The sequence below is a fragment of the Tasmannia lanceolata genome, unplaced genomic scaffold (assembly GCF_043159265.1).
Source record: "Tasmannia lanceolata isolate RefF3 unplaced genomic scaffold, GAP_Taslan_0.1 ptg000011l, whole genome shotgun sequence".
Lineage (NCBI taxonomy): Eukaryota > Viridiplantae > Streptophyta > Magnoliopsida > Canellales > Winteraceae > Tasmannia > Tasmannia lanceolata.
The window spans coordinates 26,797,312-26,823,464 of NW_027518688.1; the positions used below are offsets into that span (position 1 = coordinate 26,797,312).

At 38.8% G+C, this 26,153-nt stretch overlaps 1 protein-coding gene and 1 pseudogene across 1 annotated transcript; both read left to right on the forward strand.

Annotated features, from left to right (window-relative positions):
* Positions 1–7,082: 7,082 nt before the first annotated feature.
* Positions 7,083–21,896, forward strand: LOC143886337 (protein FAR-RED IMPAIRED RESPONSE 1-like). Its single transcript, XM_077390286.1, has 5 exons — positions 7,083–7,150; positions 7,925–10,039; positions 10,265–10,342; positions 10,440–10,535; positions 21,594–21,896. The coding sequence occupies exons 2-4, from the start codon at positions 7,999–8,001 to the stop codon at positions 10,499–10,501; spliced, it is 2,181 nt and encodes a 726-aa protein (XP_077246401.1). The 5' UTR covers positions 7,083–7,150; positions 7,925–7,998; the 3' UTR covers positions 10,502–10,535; positions 21,594–21,896.
* A 2,445-nt stretch (positions 21,897–24,341) lies between these two features.
* LOC143886092 (pentatricopeptide repeat-containing protein At2g22410, mitochondrial pseudogene) lies at positions 24,342–26,153 on the forward strand (annotated as a pseudogene).

Below are 26,153 nucleotides of genomic sequence, written 5' to 3' on the forward strand. Positions count from 1 at the left end.
CTCTCTCTCTCTCTCTCTCTCTCTCTCTCTCTCTCTCTCATTTTTTTAGGGTATTGAAAGGTTTTTTTTGCTTGAAATGCACAAAATTGGACCCATCAGCCTTCTGCCTAGTCAAATCTTTCTCAAAAAGGGTTTCGAGATCTCCCCCTCTTTTTTTCAATGCAAAAACAGGTACTCGAAGCGAAAACAGGATATTAGAAGCCAAAATTTACTTGGTCGCAGCCAAAAATCACTTGGTCGAAGTGAAAAATGTGTTTCCTGTAACATTCGTCGTTGTGTTTTTCGCTTCGATTAAATTTTTTTAGGCTTCGAATAACTGGTTTTTTTGCTTCGACTAACATGTTTTTTGCTGCGACTAAAACTTTTGAATTCCAGTAACATTTGGAACTTTTTTGTTGGCTTCAACTATCACGTTTTGGGCTTCGACAAACTTCTTTTTTCGCTTTGACTAACACGTTTTGGCTTCGACTAAATTTTTTTTATCTTCGACTTCTTTTTTTGGCTTCAACTAACTTTTTATTTGCTTCAAGTAACTTTTTTTGCCTTTGAGTAATTTGTTTTTTGGCATCGACTAGTTTTTTGGCTTAAGGAAATTTTTTTTTGCCTTTCACTATAATTTTTTTTGGCTTCGACTATCATTTTTGGCTTTGAGTAACTTTTTTTTGGCTTCAACTAGTATTTTTTGGGCTTCAACTATCCTTCAAATAACCTATCGATTTTCTGGCTTTCAGCTATCAATTTTGGATCCGAGTTACATTTTTTTAGCTTCAAGTAACCTATTTTTTGGCCAAACAGTATAAGAGGTGGGTTTCTCCCCAAACCCACATAATCAAAAGCCACAAATACACTGATATTAATTTCCTTTTGTAGAAGCAAAAGGACCTCAGCATGAGAAACCTAATAAAAGAAAGTGCCAAATGTCTAGATGAATGAGAAGATTATAAACCCTAAAGACTTACAAAGATAATGAGATTTTGGATATTTGGAGGAGGAAAAAGAAAATGAGAAAGGGGCATCTCTAGAGAACTCTTTCTACCCTCTCAAGACAAATGGGCATATGCCGGAGAAATGACGATGTTTCGCCGGAGAAGAAGGCTTCTATCGCCGGAAAATGAGGTCGTTTCACACAAATGCGTCGGAGTAAAACCTGCAAGTAAAAGAGTAAAAGGTAAAACCAAGAAGAGAAAGATAAAAGTAAGTTGAGGGGTAGTTTCGTCCTAAAAAGTCTTTTTTTAATAAAGTAGCATTTGTTAGTGTTTTTTCAAAACTCAACATTTTCTCGTCATTTTTTCAACTCTCCAGCATGTAACAGTAATTGATCCAATTACTGTTGTATGCTAGAGAGTTGAAAAAATGACGAGAAAATGTTGAGTTTTGAAAAAACACTAACAAATGCTACTTTATTAAAAGAAATGTTGCTAGGGACGAAAATACCCCTCAACTTACTTTAATCTTTCTCTTCTTGGTTTTACCATTTTACTCTTTTACTTGCAGGTTTTACACTCTTTCATTTCTAGGTTTTACTCCAACGCATTTTGTGTGAAACGACGAGATTTTCCGGCGATAGAAGCCTTCTTCTCCGGCGAAACATCTCATTTCTCTGGCAGCAGATGCTCCTTTGTCCTGAGGGATTCTGAAGATCAACAACTATGCCTTTCTTGAAAGCCAAGAGCACTGATCTATCAGTGTTTATATCGTCATGTGAGCAGAGGAATAAAATAGAATGGGAAGATGAGAAGGAGAAATTGGATTATGGACATGTTGAGAAACCCCCTTTGATAATTTTTTGTTGTGTTACTGTGGCTAATGGAAAACTCCACTACCTGTCTTAACTTCTAAACTTGTAAAAGAGATGCTATGGCAAAGTCATATGTTCATCATTTTCGTGCTATCCAATGGACATCAAATGATTAGTTATTTTTAGAGATCTCCCCCTCTTCTTCTCAACGCAAAAACAAGTACTCGAAGCCAAAACAGGATATTCGAAGCCAAAATTTACTTGGTCGAAGCCAAAAATTACTTGGTCGAAGTGAAAAATGTGTTTCCTGTAACATTCGCCGTTGTGTTTTTCGCTTCGACTAAAGTTTTTTAGGCTTCGAATAACTGGTTTTTTTGCTTCGACTAACATGTTTTTTGTTGCAACTAAAACTTTTAAATTCCAGTAACATTTGGAACTTTTTTCGTCTTTAACTAATATATTTTAGCTTCGAGAAATATTTGTTGGCTTCGACTATCATTTTTTTTTTGCTTCGACTATTATTTTTTGGATTCGACTATCATTTTTGGCTTGGAGTAACTTTTTTTTGGCTTCAACTAGCATTTTTTGGGCTTCGACTATTATTTTTGCCCAACTTACATTTTGCTTCGAGTACCATTTTGGCTTCCACTACCCTTTTGCCTAGTGAAAGCTCTTTGGGCAACTGATTTTGGCTACAACCACTAGAAAAGGGGAAATACTTACAAAGATAATGAGATTTTGGATATTTGGAGGAAGAAAAAGAAAATGAGAAAGGGGCGTCTCTAGAGAACTCCTTCTAACCTCTCAAGACAAATGAGCATATGCCGGAGAAATGAAGATGTTTCGCCGGAGAAGAAGGCTTTTATCGCCGGAGAAGATAAAGTGTAAAAACAAAAGAAGAGAAAGATAAAGTAAGGTTAGGGGTATTTTCGTCCTAAAAAGTTCTTTTTTAATAAAGTAGCATTTGTTAGTGTTTTTTCAAAACTCAACATTTTCTCGTCATTTTTTCAACTCTCCAGCATGCAACAGTAATTGATCCTAAATAGAATATTACTTACTCGGATGGTGTGCATCGGCCAAAGCAATTTTCAAAAGCTTTCTGGTTGAAAACGTAATATGTACGGTACTCAGTACTCCTCGGATTGTGCTTCTGGTCGAGTTGCCCTGCGCATCAACCCTAGCCCGACCCGAACTTTTCTCGGGTTCCATTTTTCAACCCGGGTTCAACCTACTAGGTTCGGGTTGAGCCCGACCCAAGTTGCACCCATAGGTTCCACTTCGAATGTGGCCACATCAGCAGACATCATATGGAACGGACGATGTGGTAATGCACAATCAAGCCAAATCCATTGTTTTCGGATGAATTGTAGTGGGGGTTGTTCTCTTGGGAATAACAAATTACGGTTTATATTTTATCCTTCAATAGGCCTAATATTCTTTGTCCCCGTCTTGAAAAGCCTGTTTGGTTCGATTACCTGGGTTGATAGATAGTGGGGTGAGCAGTGTGTTGTGTGCTGAATGTGTGGGTGTGCCAATTTATGAAGTAAATGATCAAAATTAATTATCGGAGTAATCAATTTCCATCCTCACCATTAAAAAAAAAATGTGTCCATTGGATTGAATTTAGGGTGGTTGAAAAGAATAGGGGAACATCACTTCTTCCTCGGGCTCTAATGCCTTATGAGACAAAATGACCTATAAATTACGTGGGGTTGACCTGGTAAAATGTGAGGCCGTGCTGGAAAAGAAGCAGGGACATGTCAGTAAAAAGTCAAGCTCATTTTATATACACCACTCCATATTTTACTGACATAGCCCAACACTCGACACGACCCTGCATTTTCCAGAGTCAACCCCACATTTAACCGAGTCGACTCCAAATCTCGCCAAAACGACCCCAACTTTCCCTTATTCCTGTCTGTTGTCAATTCTTCCATTTTCCTTCTTCTTCTATTCTCTTCCATTTTTTCCGCCATCAGATGTTTTTTTTTCCTTCTCCTTCTCACACTCCCTCCCTTTATTTTTCTTCCTCTTCCTCTTCTTGTTCTTCTTCTCCATCCTCTTTTTCAAAGTCTTCCTCTTCTTTCAAGTTGAAGCGATGCACGTCAAATAAAACACCATTCACATGTCATTTCATAAGCATAACGTAATTTCTTCCTCAATTATCCCATCGTTAACAACAAGCATGGAGGTAGACCTAGAGGCAACAAGCAAGTCGGCGGATTGCACTCACGTCCTAGAGGTAACAAATCACAACTTTGGAGGTAGACCTCTCATCCTCCAAAGGTAGACCCTTGAATCTCCCCTTGAAAAGAAGAAGATTTTGGAAGTTCCAGTTTGTATTCGTCTCCCTGGCCTCCATCTTAAATTTTGGACTCCGTATATCTTGAGCAGGATTGCTAGCCTCGTTGGGAAACCCCTCTATATGTACACCCAAATAGCAGAATCCTCTAGACTAAATTATGCAAGGCTTTGCATCCAAGTCGGAGCTAATCAGACTCTCCCTGATTCAATCAATCTCAGGTCTTCATTGGGAGTAATCTCTCAACAAATAGTGTACGGTTGGAAACCAATGGCATGTAGCAACTGTAAAGACTTTAGCCACATATCAGCTAATTGCAGCAATGGAAATGATCAAGTGAAAACATATTCTAAGCAAGTTTGGAGACCAATGAAGAAAATCATAGAAAGTTCCCAACCTTTTCCTTGTGGAAAAAAACACAGTGAAACATCCCCAAGAATGTGGCAATCTCATCACTAGTGGAGTTATTACTGACAGTCCCAGCCTGAAAGATCCATTTAAGTCGGAACATAAGATTGAGTTAAGTTGCGCAAGAATCCATAGCTCCATTTTTTTTTCAACTTCTGCGCTGTACAAAGTTCATGGTGCAGAACTCTTTTGATTCATCCTATTGGATTTGCTCATCCGAAATGGATATCTTCCAAATTGGGGAATATCAATGAAGCCCCTTTAGTAGCCCATTCATAATACTGAGATTGTTTTAGAAATAATGAATTGGTCCTAAATGTATCAAGGTTTGTGCTCTCTTCTATTTCTATGAGTGTTTTTGGGGATTTGGTCTGTCGAATTGTTCGACAACGCGTGATTCCATCATAGCTATCTTTTGTAGATAATTTATGATTCGGCCTCGCGCAGGAGTGCTTGATCCGTATTGGGTGCTCGGGGATAGTCGGGTACCATGCTCTAACTACTGGGTGGAGGCAATTCATGACTGGCTGATGGAGGTTTTGAAGAGGATTCCGATGGATGGGACTTTCTCCCAACTTCGGCCTCTAGAAAGGTTGCAGGGACACCGGACTTTGTTCTCATTCGACCTTGAGCGGTAGGTGACATTCAATTCCTACTAGGTAGAACTAGCAACACTCAGAAGCAACTTGAGTGGCAGCTCTATAAGGTATTCCAAGGGGGATTTTCCATGTCAAGAGTGTCATGAGTGGGGTAAGGAGTTGATAGAGCTTTCCCTCTAGTTGACAATACTTCTTATCCACAAATTGTTCCTAATGTGGCATGCACTTTCTCATTTTGATTGAGATCCTATGAAGGAACACCAGCTCATGAACTTTGCCAGTCGAATGGGCGGAACTTGACTCATCAAGCAAACAAAAAAGGAGCCTTCCCTAGTCATAATGGGTTGGGCTCATGTTATGATTTTGACTTCATAATCAATTGGCTTGGGTATACCAAACCAAAGAAAAGGTGTATCACTCAATCTTTGATCATGGACAAGAAAAAGAGGATTAAGCTATTACTGAACAAAGATAAATTGTAATATTAATTATAAAATAAATTATGAGAGCAATTCAGAAGCACTTTGAATTTGTTATTACTGAGAAATCTCATCCGAACCATGTCCACTCTCAAATTCGAAGCTCTCAAAATAGATTTGCTAGCCTTTGACGAGGCTGTAAATGACCAGGGATCAATCCTTGGAGACACTAGACATGTTCAGTGCCCTATTGACCAGCACCCTGGTGCAAACATTGATAACTCCCCTCAGGTTCCTCTCACTCGGCTTCCACATCAGCGGAGGCCAAATGGCAGTTGGTCCATAGAAAAAAATGAGGGAATTCACCTCTTCTCGTCCGTCCTCCTTCCATTGCCGTTCTCCCTACCCTCTCAAAGCTTTCCAATATTGAGAAATTCAGCTAATGTACTGTTGGCCCTGATTCCTTGTTGTATTTTGGTTTTCTCTTGCTGGTTTAGGGCTTTATTTTTTACCCTATTGTTCTTGTTTCCCCCCTTCATGTTGAGGGGTTGTTTCAAAGCTTCATGTGTATCTTTATCTTTTATCTAATATATATGGTAGGGGTCCTGCCTAATCCTAGCTTACCCATAAAAAAAAAAAAAACAAAAAAACAAGCATGACTTCAGAATGAAATGGTTATTCTTAATAATGTTACCCAAGGTGAGAGCAGAACCCTTAGCTCTTAATTGTCTTCATTTTGTACATGCGAGTCCTAACATCAGATGGCTAGAAATGTTTGCACCAGTTAGGTTCATGTCATAGTGTTTACAGAGTTGAAGGGGTTTCACCAATGGTGGGGTAAACTTTGCTTCGTGGAAATTCCATGGCAAGCTTCAACTATCGGACTCAAAATTACGTTTAATTTTGGGAAATGATATCAGCAAAACCATGTTTTAATAGTTGTGCGGTCCAAGGTTGTCTTTTCTTTTTTGATTGGCTCGTGAGGGCTTTTTAGGAATTGTAATAACCTTTTTATTTGGTAGATAAGCTGGGATCGAACCTACGACGACAAGGTCTATAATAACATTTTGAAAGCTCTTTAAATATTAAAAGACAATATGCTCGAGTGGAAATAACATGACATGGTAGTGCCAATATCATTTCACTTAATTTTGAGTCCAATAATCGGTTTGGGACTCACATTCCGTCGTCAGGGCCCTAGGGAATAAAAGGATTGGACTATTGAGCAAGTGAATTAACAAAACTTATGAGCAAAATAGTTTTATGCCTAATTTTTCATGAGATAGAAATAGAGCACAAGCTTTAAAATACATGGTACTTAATAGCTACAAATGAACTTATATCTATAAGATATTTAATGGTCATACAAAAATTACATTTACAAGGTATTTCATGGTTTAAAAAACTTACTTAAACATTTACAAGGTTTTTAAAAAAAACTCCGGGGCACACGAGTTCTGCCATCACAGAGTGGATGCATATATATGAATAAGTAACCTATGGGACCCACATGTTGGACTCACAAAATGTGAGGAATACAAATTCCGCTGATCCCGCGGACTTTGAAACTATTCTCTTCGAGTATTTAAAAAGTTTTTACAGCCGTGAGTTATAGTGGAAAGAAGAGGAGGAGACTAGGAGTGCGAAAAAAATGGAAGAAACCAACGTAGTAAAACCAGGCAAGGTATGGATTTTTTTATGCTCTGTGTTAATCCTCGTTTTGTGATCTTTTGCTGTTCATTTGGGTATTTTATTGCTATCCTTTTTTTTTTTTTTTTTCATGCTAAAATTTTCCTTCGCTGGGATTAAAATTGCTATGTTTGTTGAGATATGGGATAGGTCTGATCGGATCTTTTTTGGCTATTTCAGTTGTTCGATTCGGATATTTAGCTTTGATTTTCACTGATTTTTTTGCAAAATATTGTTTTCTTTGAAGTTTATGGGTGCGTTTCAATACAAAACTAAGTAGCAGTTTTGGCGCAATTTGAGCATAGTTGTATTTCAGAATGGCCCAAAGTGCATATAAATTCCAATTGGTGTAAATCCAAACTCATCCTAAACGTTTCAAGTGGTTTTCTGAAGCAATATAATCAGCTTACCTAACTAATTTTTTGCTGTTCTGGTAAAAGATTATGAAATTGTGGAGAAAACCCAATACATTATGGGTGCCTTTTGCTCCATATCCATAGAAAAATTTACAATTGTTTTTTCATGAAACACATGAAAAACATGTGCATAACTACCCAAACTACTTGTATTTCAAATTCAAATTACATAACTGAAAATAACTAAAAACTAACTAATCTATCACAGTAACGATCCAACGATCAATAGATCTGCTCTAATACACTAACACTGGAGTTTTTTTTTCCGTTTAAAATGCTTGAATTGTCAGGGCATGGATGCATTATTAGCTTTTGATTTCATTTTATATATTTTTCCTTTTTTTGTTCAATAGTTGGCTTGGAAAACTCCAACACTGAGAAGTCTCAAAGGCATGTGGAAGTTGATGCAGCAGAATGTAGCAGTGCAATGGATATTGATCCCCGTGCCCGTGAAGATGACAAGGAGAATGATCCCATTCCAATTGAAGAGTCCGAATCTCACGCGGGGGGCAATGAAGTGGAAGAGAATGATCCCATGAGGGAACCCACTACAATTGAAGGAGATGCAAGTATTGAGCCCTCTGAGGGTATGGCATTTGATACCCGAGATGCGGCACATTCATTCTATGTTGACTATGCAAAGCGTATGGGCTTCCGAACCATTAAGAAGTTCACCCGTCGTTCAAGGCGAAGCGGAATGTTTATTGCCGTAGCATATGTTTGTTCGAAAAATAGTTCCAAAAAGTCTAAGGCCAAAGAAAAAGAAACTAACCCGCAACCTACCTCAGAGGAATGTTGTAAGGCGATGATGAAGTTGAAGAGAACGGATCAGGGGAAGTGGATTGTACATGAGGTTATCAAGGAGCATAACCATGACCTTGGTCTAGAGGTCGACGAGCATAAAATTAAACCTGATTCAGATCCAGATGTCGTGATGGGAAAAGATTGCTTGGATCATATTGATAAAGAACAACGAAAGCCCCTTGTATTTGTAGCAGAAGATGTGCAAGCTATTTCCGAGTATTTCATTCGTATGCAGCTTTTGCATCCCACGTCCCTTTATGGAATAGAATTAGATGAAGAACAATATTTGAGAAATATTTTTTGGGCTGATGCCAAGTCTAGGTTAGATTATACTCATTTTGGCGATGTAGTCATTTTTGACACAACATATTTGACGAACAAATATCATATGCCATTGGCTACATTTGTAGGAGTAAACCACCATGGGCAATCTCTATTATTTGGTTGTGCATTAATTACAGATGAGACTACATCTTCATTTGTTTGGGTTTTTAAGACATGGCTTAGAGCAATGTGTGGAAAGCCTCCAAAAGCGATCATTACTAATCATGACAAGGCAATAAAAGCAGCAATTGCCGAGGTGTTCCCCGAAATTCGTCATTGTTTTTGCTTATCACATATTTTGAAAAAAGTCCCAGAGGAACTAGGTGATGTATGTAGAGCTCATGATAATTTTATGAAGAAAGTTGAGAAATGCATTTATGACTCTATCACAGCTGAGGAGTTTGAAAGGAGATGGATGAAATTAATTGCAAAGTTTGGTCTTGTGGAAAATGAATGGCTCCAAACTTTGTATGAAGATCGTCAGCAATGGGTCCCGACATATTTGAAGGACTCTTTTTTTGCTGGGTTGTGTGTATCCCATCTAAATGAAACTATAAGCTCTATATTTGAGGCATATGTGACTAAGAAAACCACTTTGAAAGAGTTCATAGAACAGTATGAGATAGCTCTACATAATAGGTGCGAGAAAGAAGCCCAAGCAGAATTCGAGACACACTACAAAAAGCGCTCGTTGAGGACACCGTCACCTTTTGAAGCACAATTGGCATCTGTATACACAAAAGATATGTTTAAGAAATTCCAAATTGAAGTTTTAGGAATTGTTGCTTGTCACACAATAAATATTCAGCAGGAGGCAGCAACCACACTGTATACGGTGAAGGATTTGGAAACAAAAAAGGACTACATAGTTACGTGGAATGGTTATGAAGCCAAAGTTTCTTGTATTTGTCGTTTGTTTGAGTTCAAAGGCTTTCTTTGTAGGCATGTTATGACAGTTTTTGTAACATCAGGCTTATATGAGATCCCACCGCATTACATTTTAAAGCGCTGGACAAAGGATGCAAAGTGTACACATGTCCTGGATCAAGGTTGTGCTGGATTGCAACCTGATTGCCCTAAATCTATTGTCCAACGTTCCAATGATCTATATCAACAATCCATTAAATTTGCCGAGGAAGGGTCATTATCTAAGGAGGGTTATATTGTTGCATTGCGTGCATTACAAGAAGCACTAGAAAAAGTTGTTATTGAGAATGACTCCTTTGGGGGGCTTGCACACCAAAGAATGTTCTTCAGTAATAATCATCGAAGTCAAGGCAAAGAAACACAAATGCAATTATTCCAAGAAGGCGGGGTACAATGTCACTACATGCAAGGAGGTTGTCCACTGTCTCATACTTTGACATACTTTTAATCATGTTGAATTTGCCCATTATGCCATTTTTTTGTAAGTGTATTCATTAACTGAAGTGGGTCTCTCATATCTATTTCAAGCACAAGTAAACCTGCGTGATAGATGGTTTAACATGCCCCACCCTAAATGGGGTCAACTTACAAACTTTATTAACCGAATTTATATTTACAATGGTTTTTCATATTTGTAGAGGGAGCTGGATCGGAGAGCATAGAGTTCGGCCAACCGATGCAGCATGTAACAGGATTTGCACAATTTGCATCTAATGGTCCGTTTTACGTGCTCTACTTTTATCCATGGTGTATTTGAAAGGATATATGATTGTGTGCATTTCTTAGTGGGGGTTTAATGTTTTGTTAGTACAGGTCGGCCTGGGAGTATTGGTTCATTCCAGTCAGGGTGGCAGACAAGAGAGCCCTACCAATAGGTGGCAGACAAGAGAGCCCTTCCAATAGCTGAAGGTACATTAACTGTTGTGGCATGCTCATGATTTATGTGATGATTTTTTGTTTGTTTGTGATGATATGATAAGATAAGATTCTTTTATCTGGTTTCGGCTTAATGTCTTTGCTGTTATTACTCAGTAAGTTCTGCAGGAAAGCTGTTATATTTTGCTTTTGCTTTTATACATTTAGGCATACTTGTATTACAGTATTTGAATAGATAATAATGTAGTGCAAGAGTATGTAGTAGACCTTCCCTGTATATAATACCATACCATACTACATATGTAGTATCATATAACTGTCACGAATCATTAACAATATGTAAGGGGCCATCTCTTCACGTAGAGTGATGAAATGTAGTGACCAATGATTGGGAAGTTGTATAGTTTGCAAAATATTTCTTTTTGAATGGTTTGTATAGTTTGCAAAATATGGAATTTATTTTTGTAAAATATGGAATTGACCCTGTTAGAGTATATGCCCTGAAAAGCCAATAGAATGACATTTATTAATTAATAAATGTTTATTTCATGACATGAATGGGTAATTATATTAATGAATGTGTGTGATGTGCTTGTTTATTGACACATGTTCGTCCTTAGGTAGCATAGTAGAAATGCCATGCTCAAAGGATTCACAGATCCAAGGGAGCAATGAGATATGACATCTCGGTTCTATACAAGCCTTAATAGTTCCTAGTTGGGAAAGAGACTGGACATATCTTTCTGTATACAACTAGCACCAGTCTTGCCTATATGCATGTGTCGTGAGGTGACTTATCTCGGTCATCTGGGTAGTGGACCCTAAGCAAGAAGATTGGGTGTGACGATTGGATCGTGCAACCGAATCGGATCCAATAGAGAACAACTTGTGGATAAGAAAGTATAAAGTTTTTCTTCCAGACAGGACCCTTCACATGTCCTTAGACATGGGGGATCTTATTGGTCTGTCGGCCCGTTCTAGGGTCTTAGTCTATCTTATAGTGATTCTATTTTAGAGTCACATTCGGATAGAGCTATATCTTATAGCAAACCCTCGAGACCAATAATGATACTCAACAAGGGATTCTTCGCCCTAAAATTTAGGGATTGACATCTACAAATTTGTCAGAGCGGTAGGCTTATTAAATAGCCTGACCAAGCGGATTTGATAAAATGTTTATCGGAAAGTTTATGAAACATTGAATTGTTTTCGAAGGATTTTACAAATGCATTTGGAGGCCGAACAACACTTGACCAAAATGGTATACCAAGAGTGGGCCAAGGGGGTAAATGGTGTCCACCTCCCGTATGACTCAACTCAGTAGATGTAGTTACAAAGAAAGGACTTGCACATACATGATGTGATTATGAGTAAGATGATCTGACGATCATCTTCATGGTTACGTCTCGATGGAGGCCACTGACCTAATGCGGGTGTAGTTTAACTACAGAGCGAGATCACAGTGAGGCCCACCATAGGGTTCTGCAGGATTGACCATCGGATCCCTGCGACGATCCCACTCATAACTTGAATGACCTGATAACATCCAAACGATCAGGGTTCCGCATTTTATGTAATTGCACGGACGGATATGATCCGTTAGATTAATGTGAATATTAATTAAGTATAAGTATATATGTTGATATATGTATATATACATGTCTTTGTTAAGTAAGTAACAAGAGACAATAAGAGAATTTTTCGAAGACAAATTGGAGCCGAAATAACTCCCATTAGATGTGAGTTATTAATTAATTATTTAATTTTTATACATTATTATGTATTATTAATCTGATTAATAATAAGCATAATAATGTGTAATTCAAATGAGGATAGTTATTCCCAAACCGGTTTTGCAAAAGTTGTGGAATTGGAATGGAATTGGGAATTGGGATAGGACTATACATTTGGATAAGGTTTGTGGGGCCAACCATACTCCCAAATCAGTTGGAGAGCTGGGGAAAAGAGTCCCAATTGCTCAAGGACTTTAAGTTGCACTCAAACTCTTTGTTGGATAAGAATTGCTAAATTGTAGGATCTACAAAGCAAGCAATTTGTTTCCAACACCAATCCTTAATATGGCAACAAGGGCTGGAGAGAGACTTAATACACGTTCTCCCATGTATCTTGAGTGTCCCTACACAGCCTTGGACATTTGGGAGAGTCCCAATGGCTCGAAGAGTCTCAATTCAAGTTAGTTTCTCAATTGGATAGGAATTGGGAGAAGAATCCATGTTACATGGTCCTCTATATGCAATGTTATGGCTAGATAAACACGAGAATCTAAAATGTACAATCTATCTTCCTAGAGATTTTTCGTGATAAACATTCGGTGATCTGGATCTATTTTTAATAAAAATTATCTATTGGGCTAAAATCAAGGCTTAGGAATAAAAGTATGACAGTTGAGTGATAAATATCTCTTCTAGGACGTTTTTATCATGTTATCATGCTCATAAACTACCTCAAACGAAGAGAAATTTGAAAATTTGATGCTCATAGTTAAGTTTTCCATCTTAAAATTTGATGTTTGAAAACACGGAATTGTCAGGCCTAGGTGGATGGCGACCCAAGAGTTGGGGGGGATTGGGTTTTATAAAACTTTTCCCCTTTGAAAATTTGACACCCAAAAGATTAATTTAACAAGAAAAATAAAAATCAAAGTGCTAATTAAAAGATAAATAAAGTAGGAAGAATGGCACCAAAGATTTTTATAGTGGTTCGGTCTTAAACTCAAGACCTACTACACTCCCACCTACAAACATGAATGCTTTCACTAAATTGATCTTTCTTAAAGAGGTTGAAGATCAAACCGCTACAATCGACGAATGGCTCTGCGTCTCTCAACACTTGCCCTCGAAGATGGCTATGCGTCTACAAACACTTGCCAAAGAATAATTGTAAAAGAAAGAAAGAAAGAAATGCTTTCAAAGGCTACAATATAAATCATATGTTTAATCCTCACAAAAATGATTACTCGAGGCACAAGAGGTGTTTAAGCACTCAAAGGATGTTTCAAGATATTTTAGAGTGTGTCGGTAAGGTTTATGGGTCATACCACTCATTTTATAGATTTTCCAAGCCAAAACTAGCCGTTATAGCCTTTACCGACTAGTCGGACGACCCCTCGGTCGACTATCTAGTTAGATGAGGAGTTTTATTAAAAGCCCAGAAAGATCTGCTCTGCCGGTTGTCTCCTGCTTGGTCGGCTATCTCGGTTGGTTGAGTAGGGGTCGGTCGGCTATCTCAGTATTTTCCAGATTTGCACGACTAACTTTGAAAACTCATATCTCCCTCGTTTTTTATCGAAAGTCGACGTTCTTGTGCTCTACGGATAAGCTGAGAGAGAGAGAGAGAGAGAGAGAGAGAGAGAGAGAGAGAGAGAGAGAGAGAGAGTTCTTTCTATTAAAAATATTTTCAAAATTATTTGAAAATTACTTGATGTCATTATCCATAGGATAATGCCCTTAGATCAACCGAGCAAGTGCCAATTTGGTTCCTTTTCACATTTAAGTTTTCTTTGGCACTTGGGCTTTGGTCCACTTAGTTTTACCTTGATTGTTTAACTTACTTAGGGTATTTTTTTAAAACCTCTTTGGTGCCCCTAATGAAGTCTTACGAGGGATTGGACTTTTACATTCTAAAAAGACTTGATTTAGACTATGATCCTCAAAATCATCTTCATCTTTACTTCAAGACTTCATATTCTTGGATTTACTTCTTTGGGTACCTTTGATGTTTCAGTATACCTCCATAGCCATGAATCCACACATCCTTGACTTGATCCAGATCTACAACTTGAAAACATCGAACACCATTAGTATACTTAATCACTTATGTTTGGAATCATCAAAACAAGATAGAAGATTGCCAAGGGTAGAACCATTGGACTAACTATCTCCCCCCTTTTTTATGGTGACAACACACAAGGGATTTCCCAATCAAACTCCCCCTATATAAAACTCCTCATAAATATATGTTTTAAAGCAACTGATAGCATATTTCAAAATATAGCACTTTAAAACATATTCCAAATTCTCTCCCTCTTTGTCATCAACAAAAAGAAGTGGTGAGAGTGATGCGGATGAAAATCATAAAGATTGTTCCAGTTGTTGGCGTTGAACAAGTTTTTATATTTTAAATATTATTTTCGTCATTTTATTTGTAGCCTACTTTTTAGGCATCAAATCTCATCCGTTTGAAGTGTTTTTGGTGTCTTTAGAAAGGTTTTTCGATTACCTATCTAACGAGCCCAAGATCACATGATTTAGATGTGTTTTGAGCAAGTTATGACTGTTTTTAGGAAGGGGTATAGGTCAAATACGGGATTCCTATTTTTGGTAAGTTTTTATCTTTATTTGGCTTTGGTTTAGATTAGATGAGTGGTTAAGATTAGTTTTTACTTTAGGTTATCTTCTAGGGTTTCTTTTCTTATAAATATATCTTATCTAAGCAATGTAAAGAGGCTTTTTGACTTTGAATATTGAATAGAATTGAGATTTTCTTTTGTGAGAGTTATTGCGGCTTGGACTTCTTCTCTTCTCCTCTTGGTGGTTTGGAACCATCTTCTCTCACCTCCTCTCCTCTATTATCTTCTATTTCTTCAATCAAATCAGCACAAAGAAAGTTGGTAAATCAAATTTTCTTTTTTTCTTTGTTCTTGAACCCTAAAATACTAAAACCCAAAATCCATAGATCTCTCTCGTTCTTCAAGATCTCGTTTCGAGACTTTTAAGGATTGTTTTTATGATTAAACCTCAGCCTAAACACCCAAGAACCATAGCTTTAAATTCCTTCTGAGCCTTATTGAAAATTTGCACCATTTTCATGTCCCAAAACCTTTTTAAAGATCCTTAGCCTAAATTTACCACCAAATCAGAGCCTAAACCCTAGAATTACTTGTATTTTACCTATTTAAACCTTTACCTATGATATGGAAACAAAGCACAAAGTTATTTTTTTAGGAAACCTTTTAGGGTGTTAGTGTTAGTGTCTAGTTTTCCTTTGCATGCCCAGAAGAAGTGGTAAAGATTACCACATGATGATGTCTAGCAATCCATTATCTAATGATGAGTTAGCTCAATTCATTAGAGACAATATGGCAGATCTGAATCTTCTCCGCGAAGAGATACGGCTTAGTAGAGAGCACCGTGAAGCCTGCAATCGAGACCGTGAAGCCCACAGTCGAAAGCTACAAACCGTTAGCCATGAGATTCCATGGTACCGATGTTACCAACCGACATTATTCAATGTTACCACAGTCGAGAGCTATAAGCCTACAACCAATGTTACCCACTCCCACGACATGCCAGACGCAGTTGATGCTAGTGATGGGTCGAATGTTTTTGGTGAAGAGTGCACCGCTGATGACATAGTTGCTGTGTATACTGAGTTTGAGCCTATTGTAGAGATTGCAGACATCGAGGCCATGATGAGCATTGTGACTGAGGATGCCGATTCTATAGTACATGAGCACAATGACAGTACTGACTCTACAGTCGATGCTCCGATCGAGATGATTGTGGAGGTTGAGACCGACGATATTAGTGAACATGATGATCATCAGGAGGTTTGTCAGTCTGCCATTACTGAGCCAGATATAATTATAGTAGATGTTTTTGTTGTCGATTTCACTGAGCCTGTTGCTATTCCAGCGGATGTTGATATTTTAGAGGATGGTCATGGATTGATACTGCACAGAGCTGTCATGCCGATCCTGTTGATCCTGGAGTACGTTGCTATCTTTCCAGCCAGATTACTTCTCTGCAGCCGTTTGTGTTCTTATAATTTTTCAGGGGCGATTTCTTCCATCTCACTCCGTCGGTATTTCAGATGGTTCTTACAGTTCCCACGAGCGTGTTACGGCATTCGAGACTCTGACAGATTACGACTTACACTGATTCAGCGGATCATCTACATATTTGATCAAGGCGGACTAGAACTTGAGGATGAGTTCTTTTTCAAGCAGGGGAGAATGATGCGGATGAAAATCATAAAGATTGTTCCAGTCGTTGGCGTTGAACAAGTTTTTATATTTTAACTATTATTTTCGTCAATTTATTTGTAGCCTACTTTTTAGGCATCAAATCTCATCCGTTTGAAGTGTTTTTGGTGTCTTTAGAAAGGTTTTTCGATTACAATTCTAACGAGCCCAAGATCACATGATTTGGATGTGTTTTGAGCAAGTTATGACTGTTTTTAGGAAGGGGTATAGGTCAAATACGGGATTTCTATTTTTGGTAAGTTTTTATCTTTATTTAGCTTTGCTTTAGATTAGATGAGTGGTTAAGATTAGTTTTTACTTTAGGTTATCTTCTAGGGTTTTTTTTCTTATAAATATATCTTATCTAAGTAATGTAAAGAGACTTTTTGACTTTGAATATTGAATAGAATTGAGATTTTCTTTTGTGAGAGCTATTGCGGCTTGGACTTCTTCTTCTCTTCTCCTCTTGGTGGTTTGAAACCATCTTCTCTCATCTCCTCTCCTCTATTATCTTCTATTTCTTCAATCAAATCAGCACAAAGAAGGTTAGTAAATCAAATTTTCTTTTTTTCTTTGTTTTTGAACCCTAAAATACAAAAACTCAAAATCCATAGATCTGTCTCGTTCTTCAAGATCTCGTTTCGAGACTTTGAAGGATTGTTTTTATGATTAAACCTCAGCTTAAACACCCAAGAACTATAGCTTTAAATTCCTTTTGAGCCTTATTGAAAATTTGCACCATTTTCAAGCCCGAAAATCTTTTTTAAAGATCCGTAGCCTAAATTTACCACCAAACCAGAGCCTAAACCCTAGAATTACTTGTATTTTACCTATTTAAACCTTTACCTATGATATGGACAGCAGTTTCCTTCAAGTTCCAGATCTGTCCAAATTACCAAAACGCCCTTTTGGCCTAAATTGAACTAATTTGACCCCGTTTTGCTACTGCCCGTAAAATAATCACGTGTGAATTCGGCCCTAGGTTAGTCTTTTAAGTGTTTTCTAGTATTTCATGTTAGCCCTAAATATTTCCTAAACCTTTATCCCATTAGGAGTGTAGGATCTTCCCTATTCTAGGTATTGTCCTGCATCAGAGAGCCTTTTAAAAAACTTAAGGGATGAATGACTAAAATCAAATTTGAGCTCCCCTTAGTCAAGGAATGTTTCAAAAACTCAACTCCCCCTTTTTGATTGAAAAATGCAATTTAAGAGGATTTTTTTCAAAACAAAGTTACCAAGGGTTTTAAAATATGCATCTTAAGGTTGAACAAGGCTTTAAAGACATAATATTATAAAAGGTTTTCAATTTTATTTAAATCCCCTAAATCTAAGTAAGAAAACATGATCATATTTAGGTTTAGGATTTAGGAACCCAAATTTTATTGGTTCCTCCACCACTAACCCATTTGTGTTCACGTTGAAATTGGTAATAACCATAAAATCTACAATAGTGGCATCTTATGGTTGGGTTAGCATTAGTAATAGATGCACGTAAATTCTTCTTTTTAAACTTACATCTAGTCCTTTTAAACTTATCACCATCTATGAATTCTTTTAGACACATTCTTAAACTTTCATTTTCATTTTGAAGATGATCAATTTGTTTCAAAAAATTATTTAATTCATCCTCATTTTCCTTTTTTGGAAGACCTTGCCAATTTTTCAGTACAATATTTAAGCTCAAAAATTTGGCAAGAAAGGCCATCTATATCTCTCCCCTGACGGCTTCATTTTCTAATTTAAGATTTTCAAATTCTTCTTCAATTTGATTCTTGAAAGGAGATTAACATTTAGTGCTAAAAATTTCAAGTTTGTTTTTTTTTCCAGCTTTTGAAATTGATTTTTTGAGAACTTTATTTTAAGAAATTTGAGAGTGTAATGTTTCACATAATTCATCATAGGACATATCAACACTAATACTACTAGAACTGCCACTATAAGAGTTTACCTCATCTTCATGGGTAAGTGCCATGAAGCTAAGTCTTCTTTTTCACTCGAGCTTGGACTTGATGAGCGGCTTTTACTTCTCATTTGATCCCAAGTGGCGACAAGGAATATGGCCACATCAAGCGGGATTGTCCAAAGGAGCCGACATGTCGGACAATGGTGCTACAAATACGATTGTAGTTGCAACGGGTGAGCAAGGCGAAGAGGTTGGAGACGTTCTCACAGTATCCACAGGTAATCACACTTATCATGGTGAGTGGATTTTAGATTTATGGTGCTCTGTTCCAGTATGCTCCAGGAGACAATATTTTGATACGTTCCAGGATACAAGAGCATGTATAGTGTCCTTAGGTGACGGTTCTACTTGTGATGTCACGGAAATCAGAACGGTGAAGATTAAAATGTTCCATTGAGTGGTTCGCAGTTTGGGTGGTGTGGCGTATGTCCAAAAGATGCAAAAGAATATAGTATCATAGTATCACTTGGCCAGTTGGACTCTAGGTGAGAAGGTGACAGTACTATGATACTCTAGTAGATGGAGTGATGAAAATCACACACGGTTGTATGGTTTTGATGAAAGGATAGAAGTGTGGAGGATTATATCGTCTGGCCGGGGACACAGTGACTAGTGTTCCTAACATCTCGATGGCTAGTTGGAAACAGAGTCGTAGTGCATGCACGTGTAGAGTCTCTTTCGCAGTTGGTGCAAGTAGGTTTCTAGGTTGCAGACGATGGTGAGAAGGTGACAGTACTTGTGTTGGGGAGGATGGATTGAAATCCTTCTCCAGGGTTGACTAGGTGAGTCAACGGGTTGGTAGCTACACATGTTCATTGGTCGCATTGATCGAGTCAGGAGTCAGAGCCACGGTGATTCGATATCGTATAGCTGGTACTTCAGAAAGCCAATGGTGGTTTGCAGCGACAACGGACCAGTGGCGACATCAACAGAAAATCTTCAGTTGCCTGGAAAACAAGCCAAGGTTGAGATTGTTGGGAAAGTTGCCTTGTTTCCCATGTGTTCCTATTTTGGTGTGAAACCAAAATGGGAAATATAGGTTTTTTAGGTTTTGCAAAAACCTAAGACAAAGGGCTCTCTTGAACGTAAAGAGAAGGGCGGCAAGAGGTTTGGGTGTGAGAGAGAGAGAGAAAGAGAGAAGGAAAGAGAAAGAGAAGATGAGAGAGAGAGAGAGAGAGAGAGAGAGAGAGAGAGAGAGAGAGAGAGGAGAGGAGATTGGGTTTTTCTTTTGGGGGTTCTCTTGGGTTTTCTCTCTGGTACGGTCTTGGTTGAGAAGCAAGGAAAGGGTTGCGGGTTTGAGGGTTTGGGTTAATCCATTGTAATCCTTGTATATTTTTTTCTCGTAGTGGAAGATTGTGTTCTCGCCCGCCGATGTAGGCATCTTGGCCGAACCACGTAAATCTTGGTGTTCATCTTGTGCTTGTGTTTATTTTTTCTTTTCCGTTTATTTGTGCGCAATCGGATCATATTTGCCCCGCGAATTTTCTCAAGAAAGACTTTTTTAGGTTTCTATCTCTTAGCTCATTTCAAGCTCGTTCATCATTGGCCCTCGCTCCGGGGCGACACATGTCAGGTTAGTCAAGGACAAAATGATGTGTCTACACCAATGCTCGATTAGAAATTAATGAGCTAGTAGAATCACCCCCGGTTAATCTTCACTGTTGAACTAGCTGAATCACGAAGCTATTTCATAAATTCTTTTGGTGTTCAGGGGAATGGGCATCATTTTGCTCTTTTTTATTTCGACATGAAGCTGACTTGTTTGGCCTTAAGACTGAAGGTTGACAAAATTAAGCTCCTTCCGACTACAGAAATAGCAACATTTAAAATTGAGGCTATGTTCGTTGCAAATTGTTGGCAGTTCCTTGCTGACTTCTACAATTCTCAAAATTTTAAGTTTCGATCATTGGTAAGTAATTTTAGTTTCAGCGGAAGCTTGCATGTTTTCAAGCCCTTTTCCGCAGTTCTTTCCTCATATTTTTTGACGTTTGTATGGACTGACAGCTGTAAGCAATCTTATTTATGACCACATTTTCTCCCCCAACTTGTCTGTCCTCTTCAGCAAAGTGAAGAAGGAGATGATGGGCATTTACTCCTCTTCTGTCATCTGATAACCAATCAGCCACTTGATTTGCTTTTCTCGAAATGGCATCTTCCATTTTTGAAGTTGAGCGAGATAACTTTCCAAATGCAGCTGACCTCTCTCTTGTTGATTTTGATGCGTCTGTGTTGATTGCAAACTCACACCGTTTTTCTTCGCTAGAAGTTCAGCATGGAACATTCCTTGGCAGTTTTCACATAATAAGAAAAAAGCATATTGCCTTGAGGATCTCTGAAAATGCCTCCCAGTATCTTTTTTGAATGAACCATCTATATTTCCTTTTCACTCTGCCATCTTTAGGCCTCCCCATTTGCATTGTCTTCCATTGCTGTTGCTATCACTGTGTTCGATATATGCTGAAGCTGATCTGAATACTTGTGTTATATGTTACGATCCTAAGTGGGGCTTGCCTAGGGACGGACTAGGTTGGACCCAACCTGGCATGGGACAGATTTAAAGGGCATAGCCTAATGCGTTCCATCAGTTGTGAGGCTTTTGGCGTATTGGTTAGGTACCTAACGTTTGATATCAGAGCAGTCGCCACATCTTGTGTTCAAGTCACGGAAGGGGCGACTAGTGGAGAGGACTACCTAGTAAAATTGCCATAGTGAAAGCCTTTGGAGTGAAGTTACGACAAAGTGAGCCTCCACGAAAGGGGAGACTTATGGAAAGGGCAACCTGGAAAAAAAGCCAGAGTGAAAGCCATCACTGAGTGGGTCGCCGAGGACGGCGTGTGTGGAAGCGTGGTGGAATGTTATGGTCCTAAGTGGGGACCTGCCTAGGTATGAGACTAGGTGGGACCTAGCTTGGTATGAGACAGGTTTAAAGGACCTAGCGTAACACAGTGTCACGGTCCATCAGTCTTGGGGCTTTGGGTGTATTGGTTAGGTACCTAACATTATATTTGTTTCGATGGATGTGAATTTTGCATGTTAAACATGATCTGTGTTTGTCTTGGGTTTTGGCAATTTTATGTTCTTTTTTATCAAAACTAAGATTCATGCTAATCTTTTCATTTTCATTTTATTTTTTGGGTGATTGCAGATCTTCTTGGATGTCAGGTGTGTTTTAACATGTAATGAGGTGAGCCAACAGATGCAGGGATGCATGCAAGTGACCATGTACCATATACAAGTCCAAACCAACTGGAGAGCTCGGAATAAGTAACTTCAACCAGTTTGGTTTAACCAATGTACAGACAGATTTCCTTGACCTTTGTTAGCTTGACGTCCAAAATGAGTTGAATTAGGAAAAGTTGGTGGGTTCCATGTATAGATATGACTGTATAATCACGAGGAGTTTAGAGGATAGCTAAATCCACTCTCCAATCCACGCTCCCTTGAAGAAGATACCAACCCAATAGTTAAGAGACTATCTCGGTAAGCTTCAATACACAAAGCATCACAACGGTTCACACCCCTGCTCTCTCTAGGGAGATCCCTCTACGAAAAAAAATGTTAGGGGCCAAACGCAGATTTTAGAACCTTGGATTTCGTCAAAATTGTAGATGGAGGACGAGAGAAAAGACCAGCTGTCCTTTTCTGATTTCTCGCCCTTCTTTCAAACAGCAAGAGCACAGCATAGCGTCCCATGTTTTCTGGTTCTAGAAATCTTAGGATGGGGGAGAGATTTCTAAAACCTGGATTTCTTACTTTAAATCCAAGAAACGCTGTTAGGACAGCATACTTCTTGACCATGAAGCCTCTTTTACACTGTCTTCAAACTAAAACCTTGATTCTAAAATCCGCTTATCTTAGGGGCTGTTTGGATACGCGGATTTTAGAATTCTGGATTTCTTCAAAATTGTAAATGGGAGACAAGAGAAGAAGGAGACGGTCGTTTCGCTTTTCTCTAGAATCTTGGATTTTAAGCAAAAACATACAGGTCTTAGAAGTCTCTTCCCCATCCTGAGATTTCTGAAAGCTGGAAACATGGGATGACCTTCTAGTCTCTTGCTAAGAAAGAAGGGCGGGAAATCAGAAAATGACGGCATGTCTCCTTCTGTTGTCTCCCATCCAAGGTTTTAAATTTCGACCGAAATTGAAATTGGGTTAACCCGAAACGTTACTTTATTTCGACCGAAATTTTGAAATTTCGACCGAAATTTTGAAATTTCGACCGAAATTGTAGGAAATTCACAAAATCTACATTTTATTAATCATTTAATATTTCCCTGAAATTTCGGGCGATGGTAATTTCACCCCAAATTTTAGACGGGATAAAACAATACTTTTTCGATTTTGAACGAAATTCCGAAATTTCGGGAAAATTTTTGCGGTGACTACTAGACCTGGCAAACGGGTGGGTCGGGCCGGGTCAACCCGCGGGTGATGCGGGTGCGGGTCACACGAGTCGGGTCAGGAGATGACCCGCATTTTTGTGGGTCAGAATTTTGGTGACCCGCGCCGCCCGCGGGTGGGCCGGGTCACCCGCAAATTCAAACAGTAGTTTATTTTGGAAAATATTATCACTGGATTTTGATGAGGGGGGTATGGCCGGCACCGTGGGATGATCCAAACCGTCCATTAGATGGCCCACAGCTTAAATAGGTTGTGCCCCAAATTCATTTCAATAGGTTGATCCTAACCCTCCGATCTATAGAGGGTTAGGATCAAGTGATCAACCCTAACATTCAAATCGGAGGGTTGGGATCAACCTATGGTGCTAGCCACAACATATTTATATTCTATGGTGCCAGCCATAACCTATTTAGGCATCAAACCCTTAAAAAATAGATTAGCATGACAAAATCACCATCCTTTGAATTAGAAAAAAAAGCCATCTAACTAGATTAGCATAACAAAATCACTACCCTTTAAAAAGCCAAGTGACTTGCGGGTGCCCGCGAGTTGACCCGACCCGACCTGTGTTTTTGCGGGTTAGTTTTGACGGGTCACTAAAACTCAGACCCGTGCCCGCAAATTTGCGGGTGAGTCGGGTCGACCCGCGGGCACGGGTCGCTTTTGCCAGGTCTAGTGAGTACCGAAATGCATTCCGAAATTGAAATTTAAAACCTTGCCCCCATCTACAATTTTGAAGAAAACGATGATTCTAAAATCCGTGTATCCAAACGGACCCTTAGTATCTTTCATCTGACAAAGTAAAATTAGTTAATGAGTTCACAGCTTTTTATCTTCATTCTATATACTATTCTCTATACTAGTGATGAATAGTAGGATTAACAAGCCTCAATAAAGAATCAATCTCTTCTCTGTCTTTCATATTGACTACATGTCTAATAATTTGGGCCGTTGATGTAGTGTTAAATTACTGCTCTGTGATGTTCTACAAGATCAACGGTCTTGAGAGCTCACTTACATACCCCATATGTCTTCTTGTAAGACCCCGATGATTGTCTTTTAAGCTTGATCGTAAAAGTGACCTGTCGGAGTCCTCTTCACAATACCGGTCTGAGAAATGACTTTTGCGATGGTCCCTAGCAAATCCCCTTATTTTGATTTGATCATATTTAGATTGAACTATGACGTGGACCCTAAGTAGATGCAAATTTTAGATGCGGGCCCACCGTTTTCATATGTCAACAAGGCACGTATAGATTGAACAGAATTGTGAATTATTTCTGTAAATACTTGAAAATGAAGGGTAGTTTTTGGTCATTTGGAACATATCCGTTGAAATAAGTATCCGTTAGTTTTCAAATTCGAGCGGGAAGTTTTGCCTGTTTGGTAACTTGGTCCTTCTCATTTAAAACTTTCAGTAATGAGTAGATCTATAGCCAGCAAGCTAATTCTCAAGAACCCATGTCTTCCTTTACTAGAAACTTGCAAAAACATGGCAGAATTAAAGCAAATCCATGCCCACATTTTCAGAACAGGGCTTTCAGAAGACAATTTTGCATCAACCAAGATTTTAGAATTTTTGGCTCTCTCAAATTCGCCTGATTTCGACTATGCTCGCCTTGTTTTCGACCAAATTGAAAGACCCAATACGTTCACCTGGAACACCATGATCAAAGCTCATTCCAAAGCTCAAAATCCAAACAATGTAATTGCTTTGTACAAGGAGATGTTGCAGAAAGGTATTAAACCCACTGTGATTACTTTTTCCTTTGTTTCAAAAGCGTGCTCTGATTTCAAAAACTCACAAGTTGTGATGGGAATTCAAAGTCAGATTTTCAAGATGGGATTCGAAGCTGATGTTTTAGCGTGGAATTCATTGATTCATGCTTATTGTGTTTGTGGTTCTGTTGATTTTGCACGACAGGTATTCGATGAAAGTCCTACAAGAGATTTGATCTCTTGGACTGTGGTGATCAATAGTTATATACGTAGTAATCGTGCTAAGGAGGCTATAGACCTTTTCTTTCTCATGAGGGAAGAGAAGGTTAGGCCTGATGAGGTTGTGGCTGTTGCTATTTTCACCGCGTGTTCTCAGTTGGGTGACTTGGCTTTAGGTAGGAGATTGGAGAATTTGGTGCACGAATTCGGGGTTGAATATAATGCTTATATGATGAATTCTTTGATAGATATGTACGGGAAATGTGGGAGTATTGGTGATGCACGGAAATTATTTGATAAGATGTTGGATAAAGATGTGGTATCTTGGAACTCTATGGTGGCTGGATATGCAAGATCAGGGAATATGAAGGCTGCTAAGCGACTTTTTGACCAGATTCCAGACAAGAACAATGTCTCTTGGAGCGCTCTGCTTAATGGGTATGTTCAAAATGGAGCTTCAAAGGAAGCATTAATGGTGTTCAGTGAGATGAAGGCTAAAGAGGTGGTGCCCAATCGTAGTGCCATTACGGGTGCTATTGCCGCTTGCTCTCGTATGGGGGCTCTCGAGTTGGGGAGGAAAATTCATGCCAGTCTAGATAAACAAAATGTCCGATCGGACGTTGTTCTAAGCACTGCTCTAGTGGATATGTACGCAAAGTGCGGATGCCTAGACATTTCACGTGAATTATTTGATAGGATGGCAGGGAAGAATGTTGTCTCTTATAATGTGATGATCATGGGACTAGCTATTTATGGAAAAGCTTCAGATTGTCTCGAGGTGTTCTCGGAGATGTTGAAGGATGGAATGAAGCCAAATAGTATTACTTTCCTTGGGATTCTTTATGGCTGTGCTCAAACCGGATGGTTAGTAAAAGGGAGGGGATATTTTGATCAAATGAGAGACATTTATGGGATTAGTCCGCGGGCTGAACATTATTCATGCATGGTCCATTTGATGGGTCGAGCTGGGTTTATCAATCAGGCCTATGAATTCATTAGAACTTCCCCTGTGAAGCCTGATGTGGTTATGTGGGGGGCTCTATTGAATGCTTGTAAGGTCCATGGCAACACAGAGCTTGGCGAATTCGCCACGGAACGCATTCTTGAGTTGGATCCTTGTCATAGTGGTGCTTATGTGTTGCTATCGAGTATATATGCCGCGGCTGGTAAGTGGACTGAAGTTATGGAAGTCAGAAAGAAGATGAAAGAAAGAAGGATTGAGAATCGGCCCGGCTGGAGTTCGATTGAGCTTGATGGGAAAATTCCTGAGTTTCTCATAGGGGACAATTTACATCCTAAAATAAAAGAGATCTTTTCAGTATTGGGTGCCATAGACTCCCAGATGGGCTCAACAGTCTACACTTGA

What these genes read in the sequence shown, in the direction of transcription:
- LOC143886337 (XM_077390286.1), top strand. Translation starts at nt 7,999, where the DNA reads ATGGATATTGATCCCCGTGCCCGTGAAGATGACAAGGAGAATGATCCC. An exon ending in ATGTCACTACATGCAAGGAG is followed by an intron (nt 10,040 to 10,264) that starts GTTGTCCACTGT and finishes TCATATTTGTAG; the next exon opens with AGGGAGCTGGATCGGAGAGC. An exon ending in TGCACAATTTGCATCTAATG is followed by an intron (nt 10,343 to 10,439) that starts GTCCGTTTTACG and finishes TTGTTAGTACAG; the next exon opens with GTCGGCCTGGGAGTATTGGT.